Below are 14,670 nucleotides of genomic sequence, written 5' to 3' on the forward strand. Positions count from 1 at the left end.
CGCTCCTTTATTCCCCCCGTTCCCGGGCGGACACCGCGGCTCTCCCTGAGGGCACGGCCCGGCACCGGCGGCGCGCGGGCGCCCCCTGGCGGGCACGGCCCAGCACAGGCCCGGGGGAGAGGGGGCGTGGCCAGCCCGGCGAGGGGCGGGATAGGGGCGTGGTCACAGTCCTCAGGCCACGCCCCCCGCGCGGCGGGGCGATCCCGGCCTTTCCCGACCCTGCCGCGCGCCGTCGTTCCCGGCGTGCCCCGCGCCCGCCATGGCCGACATGTTCGACGGGATCGTGATGGCCGAGCAGCGGTGAGGGGCGCGGAGAGGGGCTTCTCGTAGCCCCCCCGCCACTCTGCCCCGGGGGTCGCGCTTCGGCAGGCGGCGGCGGGAGGCGGGAGGGGAAGGCGAGGGGCGAAGGGAGCCCCGGGGAGTGGGAGGGAGAAGGGAGAAGGGAGAGGGGGAATTCTCCTCTTTGCACTTGGCCGGCGTGAAGCTGAGTCAGGGGAGGGTTAGGCTGGATAAGAGGGAGAGATTGCTTATCCAGGGGGGTGGTCGGGCACTGGGTACCAGCTGGATACCAGCTGGATGCCAACAGGCTCCCCAGGGCAGTGGGCACAGCGCCAAGGCTGGCAGAGCTCGGGGAGCGTTTGGATGATGCCCTCGGGCACAGGATGGGATTTTTGGGGTGTTCCGTGCAGGGCTGAGGCTTGGGCTCGATGATCCTTGTGGGTCCCTTCCATCTCCGCACGTTCTGTGATTCCGTGGTCTGGGCGCTTCCAGTGGGAACACTCACCCGGGGAGGGGGGGTGTGATCCTGGTGGGAGCACAGAGCTGGAGCCGTGTTCTTGGCGGGTTAGGATGGGCTTGGCGGGGAATGTTAGAGGGTGAGCGATTGCGACTTCACCTGGACGGGCTGGAGCGATGGAGATCCAGCATTTGGGTGACAACAAGTGATCCAGTGCCATAGGCTGGGGAAAGAGTGTCTGGAAAGCTGGGAAAGGGCTTGGGGCTGCACACAGTGTGGCTGCAGGGCCAGGGCAGTGACTGTCCCCCCAACTGGGCACTGCTGAGGCCCTTCCTTGAACCCTGGGGTTGGTTTTGGGCCCCTCGAGACAAGAAAGACATTGAGGGGCTGGAGCGTGTCCTGAGAAGGGGATGGAGCTGGGGAAGGGTCTGGAGCACGAGTGTGATGAGGGGTGGCTGAGGGAGCTGGGGGGGCTCAGCCTGGAGAAAAGGAGGCTCAGGGGGGACCTTCTCACTCTCTACAGCTCCCTGACGGGAGGGGGGAGCCAGGTGGGAGTCGGGCTCTGCTTCCAGGGACAGGACAAGAGGAAACAGCCCCAAGCTGCACCAGTGGAGGTTCAAGTTGGACATTAGGAGGAATTCCTTCATGGAAAGGGTGGTCAGGCATTGGAAGGGGCTGCCCAGGGAAGTGATGGAATCACTGGCCCAGGAGGTATCCAAGGAATGCCTGGATGTAGCACTCAGGGCTCTGATCTAGTTGGACAAGGTGATGACCAGGCAAAGGTTGAACTTGATGACCTCGGGGGTCTTTTCCAACCGAAATGATTCTGTGATTCTGATCCTGTGATTCTGTCATTTAAATCAGTGTTATGTGATGTTTGTATCTATTGGTGTTTCCCCTCTGGGAGATGATAGGGTCTAGTTTTTGTTCCCATGAGGTCTTTGTGTGCAGTGTGAGCTCGATACGAGACCAGGAGGTTAAAAAAACTACACTTCTGCCTTCCCAGGTTCCACGGTGAGGGGTATCAGGAGGGATATGCCGAAGGCAGCCACATTGGAATTGCTGAGGGAAGGAGGTACGGATCGCTCCACGGCGCCAGGATGGGGTCGGAGGTAAATGGGAAAATGCCTCAGGATCGCAATGTCTTTGTCACTGGAAAATTACTGGAACACAGAAACTGTTGGGCAAGGCCTGAAATCATCATCTGAGGTTACACCCCCCCAAGAGGGCCCATAAAACTGCTTTAAAGGTAGTATTTTGATTTGAAGGGTTGAGTGGATGTGTTTATGTTTTCTAAGCTTATTTGCTGTGTGGAACTTCGGTGGGGCTTTTTTTTTTTCTGAAAGGATAAGAAGAAACAAATAAATTCAAACAAGCTTGCTCAGAAAAACGTTATGAACTGTACATTTATTTTTGTATCCCAAAATTGTGGCTAAAGGCCCCCCTGTACCATCTCCTGTGGCTCAACATAGGAAGAAACGTGAAATCTTGAGACACTTTGGATGGAGAGTCATGAAGGGGTGATTCTGTGATTCCCGAATCAGTAACCATTCCTGGAAATTCAAGGGGTGGAGGGTGGTGCTGAGGCACTTCAACTTGTCCCATACATCCAGCTCCAGTCTGTCATAGCACAGAGTGCTGTGTAATTGTAGTTCCAGGATTTTTTGGACCTGAGAATTTTTGCAGCTCTGCTGGGAAGCTGTACTGCAGTTTTCATGGACAGGCCCCATTCCAAGCACAGCACCACCCATCTAAATCTGTTGGATCTGTTGAAGACCTCTGGGTAATTTGGCAGTTTGCCCTTTTGGTATTTTCAGGTTTCAGAAAGTTAATAGCCTGCAGAAGGAGCAGTGGCAATGGCATTAATCCATTTTGTAATGAAAGAAAAGTAAACTCAAAGCAGAAAGAATGACCATCATAAAATTTTGGGTTGCATTTGGCCATGATACAGAGCAGTGCAGTGATTGGATATTTTTCCCATTTACACTCCAGTGATGTAATTCTATCATTGTATGATGAGATGTGTTAAACAGGAGTCTCCAAAGCTGGATAGTTTCATACAAAATTGTCCCAGACAGACCATAATAGAGAAGTGCTCTAATCTGCTTGTATTGGGAAAGCTCCAGAGGGCAGTAGGATTATACAGTTAAATGAGAGGGTGACTTGGGTAACCTTAGACCTGTCAGTCTGTTTTGTGTCTTGGGTAGAATTTGGATGATTACTGATCTGATGCTGGCCTTGGTTGGTAGTGAATTCAAGTAAAACATTGTAATTAAAGTGTGTCTGTCCTTGGACTTAATCTCTCAAAGTCAGCTGACTTCAGATTTTGGCTGTCTCTGTTGGTTTTGTGTGAATGCTGAGTCACTTTTGAAAGGGACTTCAGCTGACTTGTCCAGTTGGTGCATTGAAGGACTTCCCCATATTCCTGTTTCATTTGGTGTCCAGGGTTGTACTGAAGAGTTCTGGCAACAAGGCTCAGTCAGCTCCTCCTGCTTCTTTCTGATTCCTTTTCAGTTGGGCTGATAAAGTTGTTTATGTATTAAATAAAAAAAAAAGTGTGGTTCTCTCCTTGACTTGAGGGCTCCCTCAGTCCCTGGTACCTTTTCATAGGGCTGTGCATGGGCTGCTTTAACTCAGAACTGCTGCAAAAACAAGCACCAAAACCTCTTAAATAGCTTGTTCTCTTAACTCCTCCCTGCTACCAGACTTCAGTAAATTTGGAGGTTCAAAGCACAATAAATTTGGGGGTTCTGCACACTGCTTTTGTTTTGCAGAATTGCTTTTTATGCTGCGTTTTGAATATCTTGTCCTCTGATGCTGAACGACTTCTTACAAGTAATTTTCTGACTTTGTTAACTGTCCTTCCCTAATTTCGTGAACTTTCCAGTATGTGTTTCCAGAGTTGTTGTTTTCCTGAAGAACAGAACACAATGTTGTGCTTTACTGTTGTTTGACCATATAATCTGTTTGTTTTTTGGGACTTTTTTCCCCTCATGACACTTTTTTAAATTCACAGATTGGCTGCTACCTTGGGTTTGCACTGACATGGCACTGTCTGCTCCAGAAATGCACAGATGAAAAGAGCAGGTAAGGTTAAAAAGGTCAAAAGTAATTTTTTTTCTGTGACTTTCATTCTTTTCTTTGTATCTTTTTTTTTTCTGTCCAGTTTTCAGCCATTTTGATATGTGTTCTGGTAAGCTTTTTTTTACTACATTTCTTCATTTCTCCCAGTATTTCTAATTTCTCCTGAGTATTTCTCATCAATACTTCTGAGGATTCTTGAATATTTCTCAATTTTGGGCAGGTAAGTTAAAAAGGAAACCTTAACTTTGTCAGTTGTGCTACAGCTTAATTTCTGATTATGGCTTAAATGTGTATTAAACACACACTGTCAGTGAGCAAAATGGGAAAAGCTGAATTAAAGAAGGATGGAGGGCTGGGTTCTATGCTCTGAATTATTAATTAAAAAATCAATATAATTTCATATTGATGGATTGAAAAAAAGACTTTTGTAGTAACGTGGTTAAGCCAATTCTGTTTGGATTTGATTTATTTTTGGTGTTTTTTTCCTAGCAAAAAGATAAGGGCTCTGGAGTCATTAATAGGGATGATTCAGAAATTCCCATATGAAGACCCCACTTATGATAAGCTGCAGGAAGATCTGGAAAAAATCAGAGGAAAATTTAAACAGGTTCGTAGGATTAAGTTGTTATTTCAGCACATTGATTAATTTCTGAATATATTTAGTTTCTAAACCCACTCCAAAACATGGTATTTGTGTGGAGCAATTATTCCCCTGCTGCAGTCATAGTAAAATACTTGAAATTAAGTGAATTAAGTGAAAATACTTGATAGTTGAAAATTCCTCAACCAGTAGCAAATGAAAAATAAAAGAAGAAAATATTCTTTAAAAGGCAGGTTGAAGGTATTTTTTCACAGTGAATTACAAGTGGGACCAGAAGAAGAGAAATTGGGAGTTTTGTTGAACATTATTCTTGGAAAACAGACACTTTGAAACACTTCTGTGTATTTTTTTTTAGGTTTGTTCAATGCTAAATATTCAGCCTGATTTTAGAATTGGTACTGAAAGATCTTCACTAACATTTTGAATACAACAGATGAAGATAAACGTGGATGGCCAAAGAAAAAACATTAAAAGAACAGAACTGGAAAAGTGTTTTATCTATTTTTTATTTTTTTAAAAAAAATCAAAATAGTGAAGAGGTGCTAAATATTAAAGGGCAAAGGGAAAACCATTGGACTTGCAGTGTGTCATTTAACATTTATTATCTCCAAGTTTTGTTTAGGATCACTGAAACACTAGTGTGTAAACCTGTTAAATAGAAATATTTGCTTTAGTTCCTCAAAAGGAAAACACATGCATTTGCAAAGTTTCCTTATTTAAAGGATGTATTATGTTACTTAAAGATCTGTGTGTGCAGATTATTGAGTTTACACAATGTGTAGATGCTGGAGGTGAAGTAAAATATAATCAGTTCCCAGTTTTTGTGGGTAAAGGATAAAATGACAAATGAAGTCAGAAAGCAAAGGAGGAAGAATAAGATCCCTGCCCATAAATTAGCTGCAGCTCACAACGTGGAATTTGCACTTGGATTTTCCAATAGCTTTGGTGGGGGAAGGTAGGGGTCTCCCAAACCCCCAAAATCTAAACCCCAAAAGGCAGCAATTTAAGTGATAGGTGGGAAAAACATGAGTACCAGAAGAGCTGTGCTTCTAATTTAATGTATTTATTAGTACCTTTTGTCACAGAGTGGCTTCTTTGTTTTCCAGTCTTGAAAATGAACCCTTTAGTCTCCTTCCAATAAATGGATGCTGTGAGCTAAATGTATTTAACTGTGTTAGCTGAAGAGAAATACAGCCAATTATTGTACCTGAAAGATACTTTAAAGACCTTTTTTTTGTTTGTTTAATTGTTTTAAACATCTCTGATACGCTCAGGGAGGGTCAGGGCCATCTAGTGGAGGAGGGAGTTGTGTAAGAAATAGATTGTAAGAGTTCACAAATACATAGATGAAGTTGTTGGAGAGTACAGAACACAGGCACTCATGACACAGCTCTCCTGATTATGTGGTGAATTCCTTTGGAATTAACTGGCATTAAAGTGGGATTCATTTGTTGCTTGTTTCCTCAGTTGAGACGTTGGCAGGGCAGTTTAAAGTACAGTTGGCTTTTAATTTTTAAGCAGCCAAGCCACTGGGAACCAGAACAAGCACCAAACTGCAAGCACCTGAAAGCAGAAGCAGAATAAAATAGATTGAGATTACCCTGTAATCTCAATAAGGAAATGGGCACAAACCAAAAAGATTACATTACTGGAGAGGACAGAGCTAATTTGACTTTATAATCACTTCTGAGAAATCCAGGTTTCAAAAAGTTGTCCCTGCACCCACAAATGAGTTTATTTTTACAAAATGAAGTGTTTTACCTGTTTACTTCAAATTAGTGAAAGGTGCCACTTATTCATCTGTGATGAACTTTTTTAGACCAAGATCCAGGGGGATTCAAAGCATAATTTGTGGTTTTCAGCAAAAGGTGTTTTGAGTCTGTTTTACTCTGAATGATAGTATACAAAGAGAAGTGAAACTAAATATTAATGCTTTTAAATGCAGCCTTTTTTGGAATCACTGTACTTGGTTTGCAAAAATATGTGTAAAAGCAAGGGGAAGGTTGTGAGAGGTCAAAGTATCTGTGAAGCTTTTGGTTACTGGAAGTGTGTGATGCCTCAGTGACATGCAAAGTGCTCCTCCAGAGATGGTTTCAAACAAAATTATTCCTGCTCAACCCAGGAGAAAAAGGATCTTTGGCCATCAAGTGGCCAGTGACTGTTATTTTGAAAATCGGTTTGGTGGCTGATTTTTCTTGAATTGCTGTAATTTTATTTATAACAAAATCATATTATTATAATAAATTATTATATAAATGTATATATACATGTATTTAACAATAAATCTCGTGTCAGCCAGGTTTTCAGACTGGGATATATGAAGTTTAGGGTTGCCTGATAGGTCTTTAATTCAGTTTCATATGTGTGGACATACTGAGGGAGCCTCTTATTCCATGAGTCTGTATTTTTCTGAATATCTTGTTTCATATCTTGTATGGGCCTGATTTGGTTTATTAAATGAGGTACAGTTAAAGTTGCCTCTTGGATGTGTACTTGTGTGCTTTCTTAAACTGTTTTTTGCAACAGAGTTGTGGGGGTTTCTGTGAAGTTGTTCAGGGTTGTCACTGTGAAACATTCCCAACATACTATACGGGTATTTTTATACCTTATTTACAGCTGAGGAGTTAAAGCCCAAGAAGATTGATTTGCCTTCACCAACGTGAGGTGTCTAATGTGAGTTGTTGCAAATAATTCTGCCTCCTGAGGATTTAAATAGTTCAGAATCTGCTTCTTGGCAGCATCCAGAGTGGCTGAGCCCCCCAGCCTTTTTGCATGTTGGTGTTTTTTGCCTGTGTTTCTCAGCTCAGTCACATGGAAAATGAGGAACGTTGCAGTCAGCAAACAATGTGAAAGGTGTGGGCTCAACCCAACTGAAGTGTTACCGTGGAGGGGGGTGAAAAAAATCCATCAAAATTTCAAATCACTGTTGAATTTCGTGAGATATAAACATTCTTTCAAGGCTTTCCCTGCTCTGACATCTCCCTAAAATGACTGCAAGTACAAGTGGGTTTATTAGTTGACACCCCGAGTGTGGCTGGTCAGGCCTGTGGTGGAAGCGTGTGTTCCTCTGGAATTCCAGACCCTTCAGGGGGATGAGCAAAGCTGCTGTGGGCCCTGCTCATTCACACGTTGCCTGCTTTAAATGCAATTTAAGTGTTGCTTTGAAGGCTAGGTGGAAAGGATATGGGGGGTAAAAAAAAAATGCAACCTTGTACATTTATAATATTGGTTGTTAATAAAGCAGGACACGGAGATCGTGGGTTTGTGTTGTCCAAGGAACTGGGCATTCTGCAGGAGTACTCAGTGTATTAAGGGCAGTTAAAATGGAAAATTTCTGCCAAAAATGCTGAAATTTGTAAGACTTAAAAATATACTGCTGTATTCACTCACCACCCCTAGTTATTGCTCAGTAGTTCGGGAGGAATGTTTGAAACACTGAACTCACAAATGTCTGACTTGCCTGGACTGCGTTCGAGCTTGTTTGGTTCCTTCCTGATCATCTCTCAGCTGAACCTGTGCAATATGGAATTTTATTAATTACTGCTAGGCTGCTGAAATGGCAATCCAGAAGACTTGTAATTTTCCTTTCTACAAGAAGTGATGAGCACAAGAAACAGTGAATTTTGAGGCATTGGCAGAGCAAGGTAAACTCTGACCCCCGTTTGCTAAAGCTTCTGAGCACAATTCTCGTTCTGCCTTCAGACTTCCTTTCCATTTCTTGTCAACTGTAATGTGAAGGTGATCAAAATTCCAGCTTTGAATGAACAAATCACCAGAAATGGGTGAAATAAATCAGAAAAAAACCCATCTGTGGATGCAACTGTTTGCTTCAAAATCAGCCCTGTGGAGGTAGTTTGGCTCATTTGAATCCTGTTACATTTTGGTGAAACGAGGTTGTGATAATTTACATGTGGATGTGTGAGGAAAGCCTGGAATGCATTGGCTGGTTCTGTGACTCTTTGGTCTGATTGCTGTTGAGGTCTGAAATCTAAAAGCAACAGTGTGTTTTAGTATGCACATAGAACCAGTTCAGTGCCAGCTTGCTTTGTGGGTAATCACCACTGAGGGAAGAAAAATAAAGACTGGTTTAAACTCTCTGGTTTTGTAGGGTTATTTTTGGTGAGTAAAGTACACATTTTGGTCTGTGTCTTCTGAAATGGTAGCACATTTTTATTGATCATTTTTTACATAGGTTATGTTGAGATGAAATGAGGAGTTTTAATTTTCCAGTGGATCAAGTTTATGTAGGTTTTGGTTTTCGAAGAGATGCAAGAGAGAATTTAAACCTGCAGTGGATTTATGAGTGCTTATTTCCACTTTGGCTGGAAATACAACTTCCTCTATTGGAATAAAGGGAGATCCATCTGTCAAAAGTCTGCCTGCACCCTAATATTCCACAGTGCTTTAGAGTAAGAGCTGATACCCTTTTAAGATACAGAAAGAGATCAAATAATCTGAATTGTTGAGGTTTAAAATCCATGAGCCATGTTCTGTTGGCATCTTTTCTGTATGCACTTACAGCCCTTTTTGAATATAAAGTTGTAGGGCTTTTCTCCTGTACACTGTGTTGGATACAGCCTTCTATCTCAAGTTCTGATTTAATGATCTGAGATTCTTTTCTACTGTTGTTCTCAATATAAAAGTGTCTGCCTTGTCCCTGTGTGGCTTTTTTGAACATTTGTAGGGTTTTTAATGATGTCCTGTAATTACAGGAGAGTAATAATTAAAAATAAAAAAACCCACAGCATTGCATGCTGGAAAGGGAATGTTGGTGATGCTAATTAACACCATTTTCTGGAGATAAAGGTGTGGGTAAGCAAGGTGAGGATAAAGCTCCATGCCAGGCTAGTTGCTTTCTTAATTTCTGCAGGGATAGCAGCACGAAGCACTTCATGTTTTTGAGAAAGAGCTGATGTGTTATAGTTTGAAATCTACTGGAATATTAGAATTACCTGAAGTTCCCCTGGATGAGAATCCTTATTTCTGGTTTTCTCTGACTTTTCTTTGTTCAGGTCACTCCAGAGTTACAGAGTTATGTGTGTGGGATATAATATCTCATCCTGATTAAAGAGAAAGGCTTTGGTTTGAAACAAAAAGGCTTAGTATTTTTGGTAATGTTATAATTCTTTCTATTCTTGGTGCTATAAATGTTAGTGCCTTTTGAATACTTGCCCTTTGCAACTTCTCCTGGCCGTGGATTCTGGTCTAATTACAGCCTAAAACTCCAACTTCCCTAGTTTGGCAAGTAACCATGAAGATTCTCATTTTACAGTCTGCCAGAGTTGTTTTTTTAATGGATAAAGTTGTGACAGCACATATTACCACAGGAGTGTACATATCACCAGAGAATGGGGATTTGGGAGCTGTGAAAAGAGTCCTGCCCAAGTGTCCTGCTGCAGGTTTCGGTGTCCAACTGGAGCAATCCACTGCTGAAGTGCTCCAGTGTGTCCCAGTGCTTGGAATTGCAGGACCAGCCTGGCCTCTAGTGATAATAAAAATAATAATAAAAACCCTTTTATGCGCTATTTTGAAAGTTTGTGCAGTTAGTTCATTTGTGGGGCGTCTCTTTGGCACCACACTGCAAATATTCCTGCCTTAATCACTGGAGTGTTCATTCCCTCAGTGTAATAATTGAATTTTTGCAGCATTTTTTCGTCCTAAAATTCTCTTAAGTATTTAGTACCCCCTGACCATACACAGAGCTCTATCAAGTGATGTATTACTGTGTGGGAGGCCAGCATGGAAGACTTTGTAAATCCATGAAATATATGAAAGGTAAAACAAAAAAAAAAATCAGGCACTGTGGCTTGCTGCACAATGTTTTTAATTATCCCATTTTTTACATCAATTTACATTGACCACTAGTACAGCATTCTGGTTTTGGCATTGCAAAACTGCCTGCAGAAGATTTCTGAATAGGCATAAGAAATGGCATAAAGCTTTTGTTTGGAAAAGTTGGGAAGCTTTGTTACAGTCGTGCGGAATTTCCATGGGTGACGTCTCAAATAGTGGCCTAGTGACTGAAAGGATTTAAGTGGTATTTGCTCTATAATAAAATTACAGAATTTATTTTAGCGAAATGTTCAGCAGAAGGAAGGTTGATTGTTCAGCCTCTGCATCCTGATCTGCCTTGGACAGAATCAACCTCAGTATTTGTCACTGTCTTTCATTTTTTTAATCATTTTAGCCCCGTGTGTCGCTGCTCCATCTCAGGGTGCAATAATAATCACAGTTTTTAACTTTCAGCATCTTCAGGATTCTGGGGAATAACACCACGTGGAATTTTTTCTTGATAGTAGGAACTGTGAGTCAGCAAGCCTTTAATGTTTTTAGTTGCAGCCATTGTTCCAGCCCCAAGCTTTGCTGCCATTGTCCACTGTTTGTCCAGCTCACGTTTACTGGACTGTGGGAACGGATTAGGGTTTCATGGCTTTTTTTTTTCTCCTTGCATAAACTCTTGATCAAAGACATTCCTTGGATGACAAAACACTGTATACTGTGTCACACAGTCCTGACCAGACTGCACGAACAGTAGTTTAAAAACACATGCCCACATTGTTCTCTAAACTGGCTTTTTTTTTTTTCTTCTTTTTTTTTTTTTTTTTTGCAATGTATGTGCAGACATTGAATTTTTGAGACCCCATTTACCTCCTTTAAAAAACACACACCTAACAGAAGTTACTGGTTAAGAAGCACTTGACAGTTTCTGAAATACAAGTGAAAAACAAATTACTCTTTGAAACTGAGAATCTGCGTGACAGAATTGTCACTTCTGGGCAGAGCTGGAGGTTCTCTCTGCCCTGTGTTTCCTTCCTGGGGAGACCTTGGTGGTGGTGCAGGTGGTCCAATGCTCTGTAAACCTAAAACCACGTGGATTACGGCATCATTTTATGTGTCGTACCCTAAGGTGGAGAATGATTGGAGCACAATTTGGGAATTCATAACCCTGCTTCACCACAGGTGCATTGTTAGAACCACGTGTTGAGAACCTTGACTTAACTGCAGTTGTATGTCTTGGTCTTCCTTTAAGTTCTCTTTTGCAGTAAGAGCTGGGCAAATTTCAGGAAAATCCAGTAGCATCATTATTCCTCAAACTAACGAGGAAGAAACAAATGGTGTTTGAGAGAAAAAACAAGGGAGAGACTTTTCCAAGGAGCTTTGACTTCGCCTGAAATTCTCCTTCCGCAGAAGCGTGGGAGAAAGAGATCCCTGCAGACACCTGAAGTGGGTCTACAGAGGGATTTAAATCATATATTTAGGTGGTTGGAAGGTTGTTTGAGGATGAGAGAACACTTGTGTTTCCACAAACGTAGCGAGGCTTTGCATGGTTTGACTCTGTTAAGCACTTCCATGCAGAAATGAAGGCAGATGAAACCCTTTCAACATTGGGAAGATATTATCCATAAGGGTAATCCATCCTTTCTGATCCTTTGCAATCCAAGGGTCTCCATGGAAAGAGAAACCTGAATAATATGTGGCTGGTGGATGTGTTGTCTAAAAGGAATAAAATGGTTGTAGTGAATGACTGAAACAGCTACAAAAATAGTGAGTGAAAACCACAGAATAGTATTAAATTTATAAGAAATAATATTTAATTGTGAGTAAATAATTCATGGAAATCTTGGGAAGGTGTTATGAAAAGAACATAGCTGTACTTATTTAACAGGGTATGTGTGTTTAAGATCAGGTCTTCATATTTAAAATAACCAGCAACCAAATGGGAAGAACTGTGGCCTGCGGGTGTTCAAGGAGGAAAAAAGCTGTTGGAAGAATAATCCCCAGCATTCAAACAATCTGCAGCGATAAAATCAAATAAAAGGGAGAAATAAAACATCAAAAAGCCCAGTTGGCCGTGGCAGACAGTTTGCCATCAGAGCAGGGACTCGGGACACCAGGTCCCTGCTCAGGTGAGCTGCTGCTGGCTCAGCTGAGCTGTAATGCTCTGATGCTTCTTTAGTGGTCCTTGGGCAAGGGTTTGCCCCTCTCAGCCCAGCTCCTTGGAGTCTGGTGCTGATGTTACCACGCCAGGCACCTATGGAATATGGCTTGTGGATGGATGAAGTGTCACAGTGGGATGGATGTCAGGTGGGATGGATGAAATAAAAGCACTCAGCAACACATGATGTCGAATTTATCTACTCAGCAGGGCTGAGAAGGGTGAGTGGGGAGCAATTTCCATCCTGGGAGGCTCCATGCACAGCTCAAAGCTCCAGACCTTCCTTTGCCACGTGGATCCAGAAGGTCCATGTGCCAGGTCCTGGAATGTCACAGCTTCCTTTGGTTCTTGATGGTATTAGGGATCTGTACCTGGAGATCTCTCCAACCCCAACCCTCTTAACCAATTACTGCTTTATTTGTCAGCACAAGCATTTGAGATTTTATCAGAAATAAACTCAAACCGTCGTATTTCTTCAAGGATATTGCCATAAATAAGAAAAATGATGTAAGGTATAATTAAATCGAGAGATGAAATCCACACAGATGGATTTTGTATTTTTTTCCTTCTGCACAAGAGGGAAAATGATGGCTGTGAATACTTAGTGACTTCCCTGAAATGTGAGACTTTTCCATACATGGCAAAAAGTAGGATAGGTCTAAGCAGGGCTCTGCAGGTGTCAGTAGGATCATCAGGAAACTTATTTCTGTTTTCACTCTTAGATGTTTATCACATTAAAGAAACAAAAAGGTAACTTCTGCCTTGCTCCTAAATTTGCTCTGCTTGGCCCTTAAGAAGTCTGGCAAGTCTCACGTTATCAGTGCAGTCCAGTTGACCAATTTGCAATTCCTCTGTCATCATTTGATTGGAATATTGTGTGGAACTCAGTTAAAAGCCAGATGGGAATCTACGTTTTTCATGCCACTGCAATTACTGTGATCAGTTTTATTTGTGGGATGGTAAAAATACCATGTTTGTCTGAAGAGATACATTTCTTATAAAATGATGCTGACAGGAATTCATACAAATGAATTCATTAAAGGAAATTAAATAATTCAATAAAATTCATTTATAGCTTTACTGCCTTTGTCCCACTGTAGCTTTTCAATGACATTACTAGGAATCTTTATCAGAGTGTGTAACTTGCATTTATGGGTCATTCCTGTGACTCTTTTAAAAAACAACAGATCCAACCTTCACTTTCTCCCTCCATCTTCTGGAATTTTCTATCACTTGAAATGCCAGGTGTGTCTGAATGTAAGTGGATTATGAGTTTTTACATCTAAATTTTACATTTAAATATTCATAAAAGGTCCGAGATTGTCAATTGGCCTGAATTCAGCAGTGGAACTGGGGAGTTTTTTGGGAGGTCTGTTGGAAGTTTTTCTGTGTGCAGTCTCAATTTGCTGCAAAAAAATACAGTGTTTTTCCCTTTACTAAGCTACAGCATAGCCTAGCTGAACATGCATATTTTTTTACAGCCTATAGTAAATTGTTTTTCTTGCTACATTCTTGTCTTTCTGCCCTTTGCAATGTGAGTAATACTGGCATAGTTCACCCAACATTCAAATTTAGTAGTCTGCATTTGGAGATGATGTTCAGGAGAAGGAAAATGTAAATAAAAGAGCTGACTCTGTGGGCTTAAACCTACTTAAGTCACACCACAGTCAGTTTAATAGAGTTTATGAAACAGATAGGAATGGCAAAACCTACTTAAACTTGTTCAGCCAAATACAGGTTTACATTTCTCACTGAATCATACTTTTATCAGCAGAAGATTTTTGTCAGAAATCAAGATTCCCTGAGTGTGTCTCCACTCCATTTTCAAACATTTTAAGCTCAGAGGTGTGAGCCATCAGCCCTTACCAAAGCGAGTCTTTTATTTTTTCTGAAGCATGCTGGGGAAAATGAATCATTTTTGACCCAGTCCAGTTTAAGCTTTGGCTTAGTCTGAAGTCCCTTCAGTGAATCCAGTCCAGATCATCTTTCGGGAGCTGCTCATTTCAAGTGGAACAAAACCAGATCACGCTTGTACTGATATTACTTTACCTGCCTGAGCTCTGATTTCACAGCAGGCCACAGGGTTCAGGTTTCTGTCTGCAATGACTGGGAAACCACCAGGCTCACACGAGCTCAGCTGGGGTTCTTCTGATGCAGATGGTTTCCCATCTTGCCCCTGAGACGAGCTTATTTTGCACTAGACAATGATTAACATGTTAGATCTGAGCTCTGGAGTTTCAGTTTTCATTTCCTGTGCTGCTCACACTGCACAGAATCAGTTGTAACGTGAAGTTTAGTCAATGGGAAACTCGG

At 42.0% G+C, this 14,670-nt stretch overlaps 1 protein-coding gene across 1 annotated transcript; it reads left to right on the plus strand.

The window, feature by feature from the left end:
• Positions 1-188: 188 nt before the first annotated feature.
• LTO1 (LTO1 maturation factor of ABCE1) lies at positions 189-8,518 on the plus strand. Its single transcript, XM_032690216.1, has 5 exons — positions 189-300; positions 1,743-1,848; positions 3,753-3,823; positions 4,310-4,427; positions 7,038-8,518. The coding sequence occupies exons 1-5, from the start codon at positions 260-262 to the stop codon at positions 7,047-7,049; spliced, it is 348 nt and encodes a 115-aa protein (XP_032546107.1). The 5' UTR covers positions 189-259; the 3' UTR covers positions 7,050-8,518.
• Positions 8,519-14,670: the final 6,152 nt, after the last annotated feature.

The sequence above is a fragment of the Chiroxiphia lanceolata genome, chromosome 6 (genome assembly GCF_009829145.1).
Source record: "Chiroxiphia lanceolata isolate bChiLan1 chromosome 6, bChiLan1.pri, whole genome shotgun sequence".
NCBI lineage: Eukaryota > Metazoa > Chordata > Aves > Passeriformes > Pipridae > Chiroxiphia > Chiroxiphia lanceolata.

Bases quoted from the DNA above. Each gene is read 5' to 3' on its own strand.
- LTO1 (XM_032690216.1), top strand. From the start codon at position 260: ATGGCCGACATGTTCGACGGGATCGTGATGGCCGAGCAGCG. The intron at 1,849-3,752 runs GTAAATGGGAAA...TTAAATTCACAG, and splicing joins GCGCCAGGATGGGGTCGGAG to ATTGGCTGCTACCTTGGGTT. The intron at 3,824-4,309 runs GTAAGGTTAAAA...TTTTTTTCCTAG, and splicing joins TGCACAGATGAAAAGAGCAG to CAAAAAGATAAGGGCTCTGG.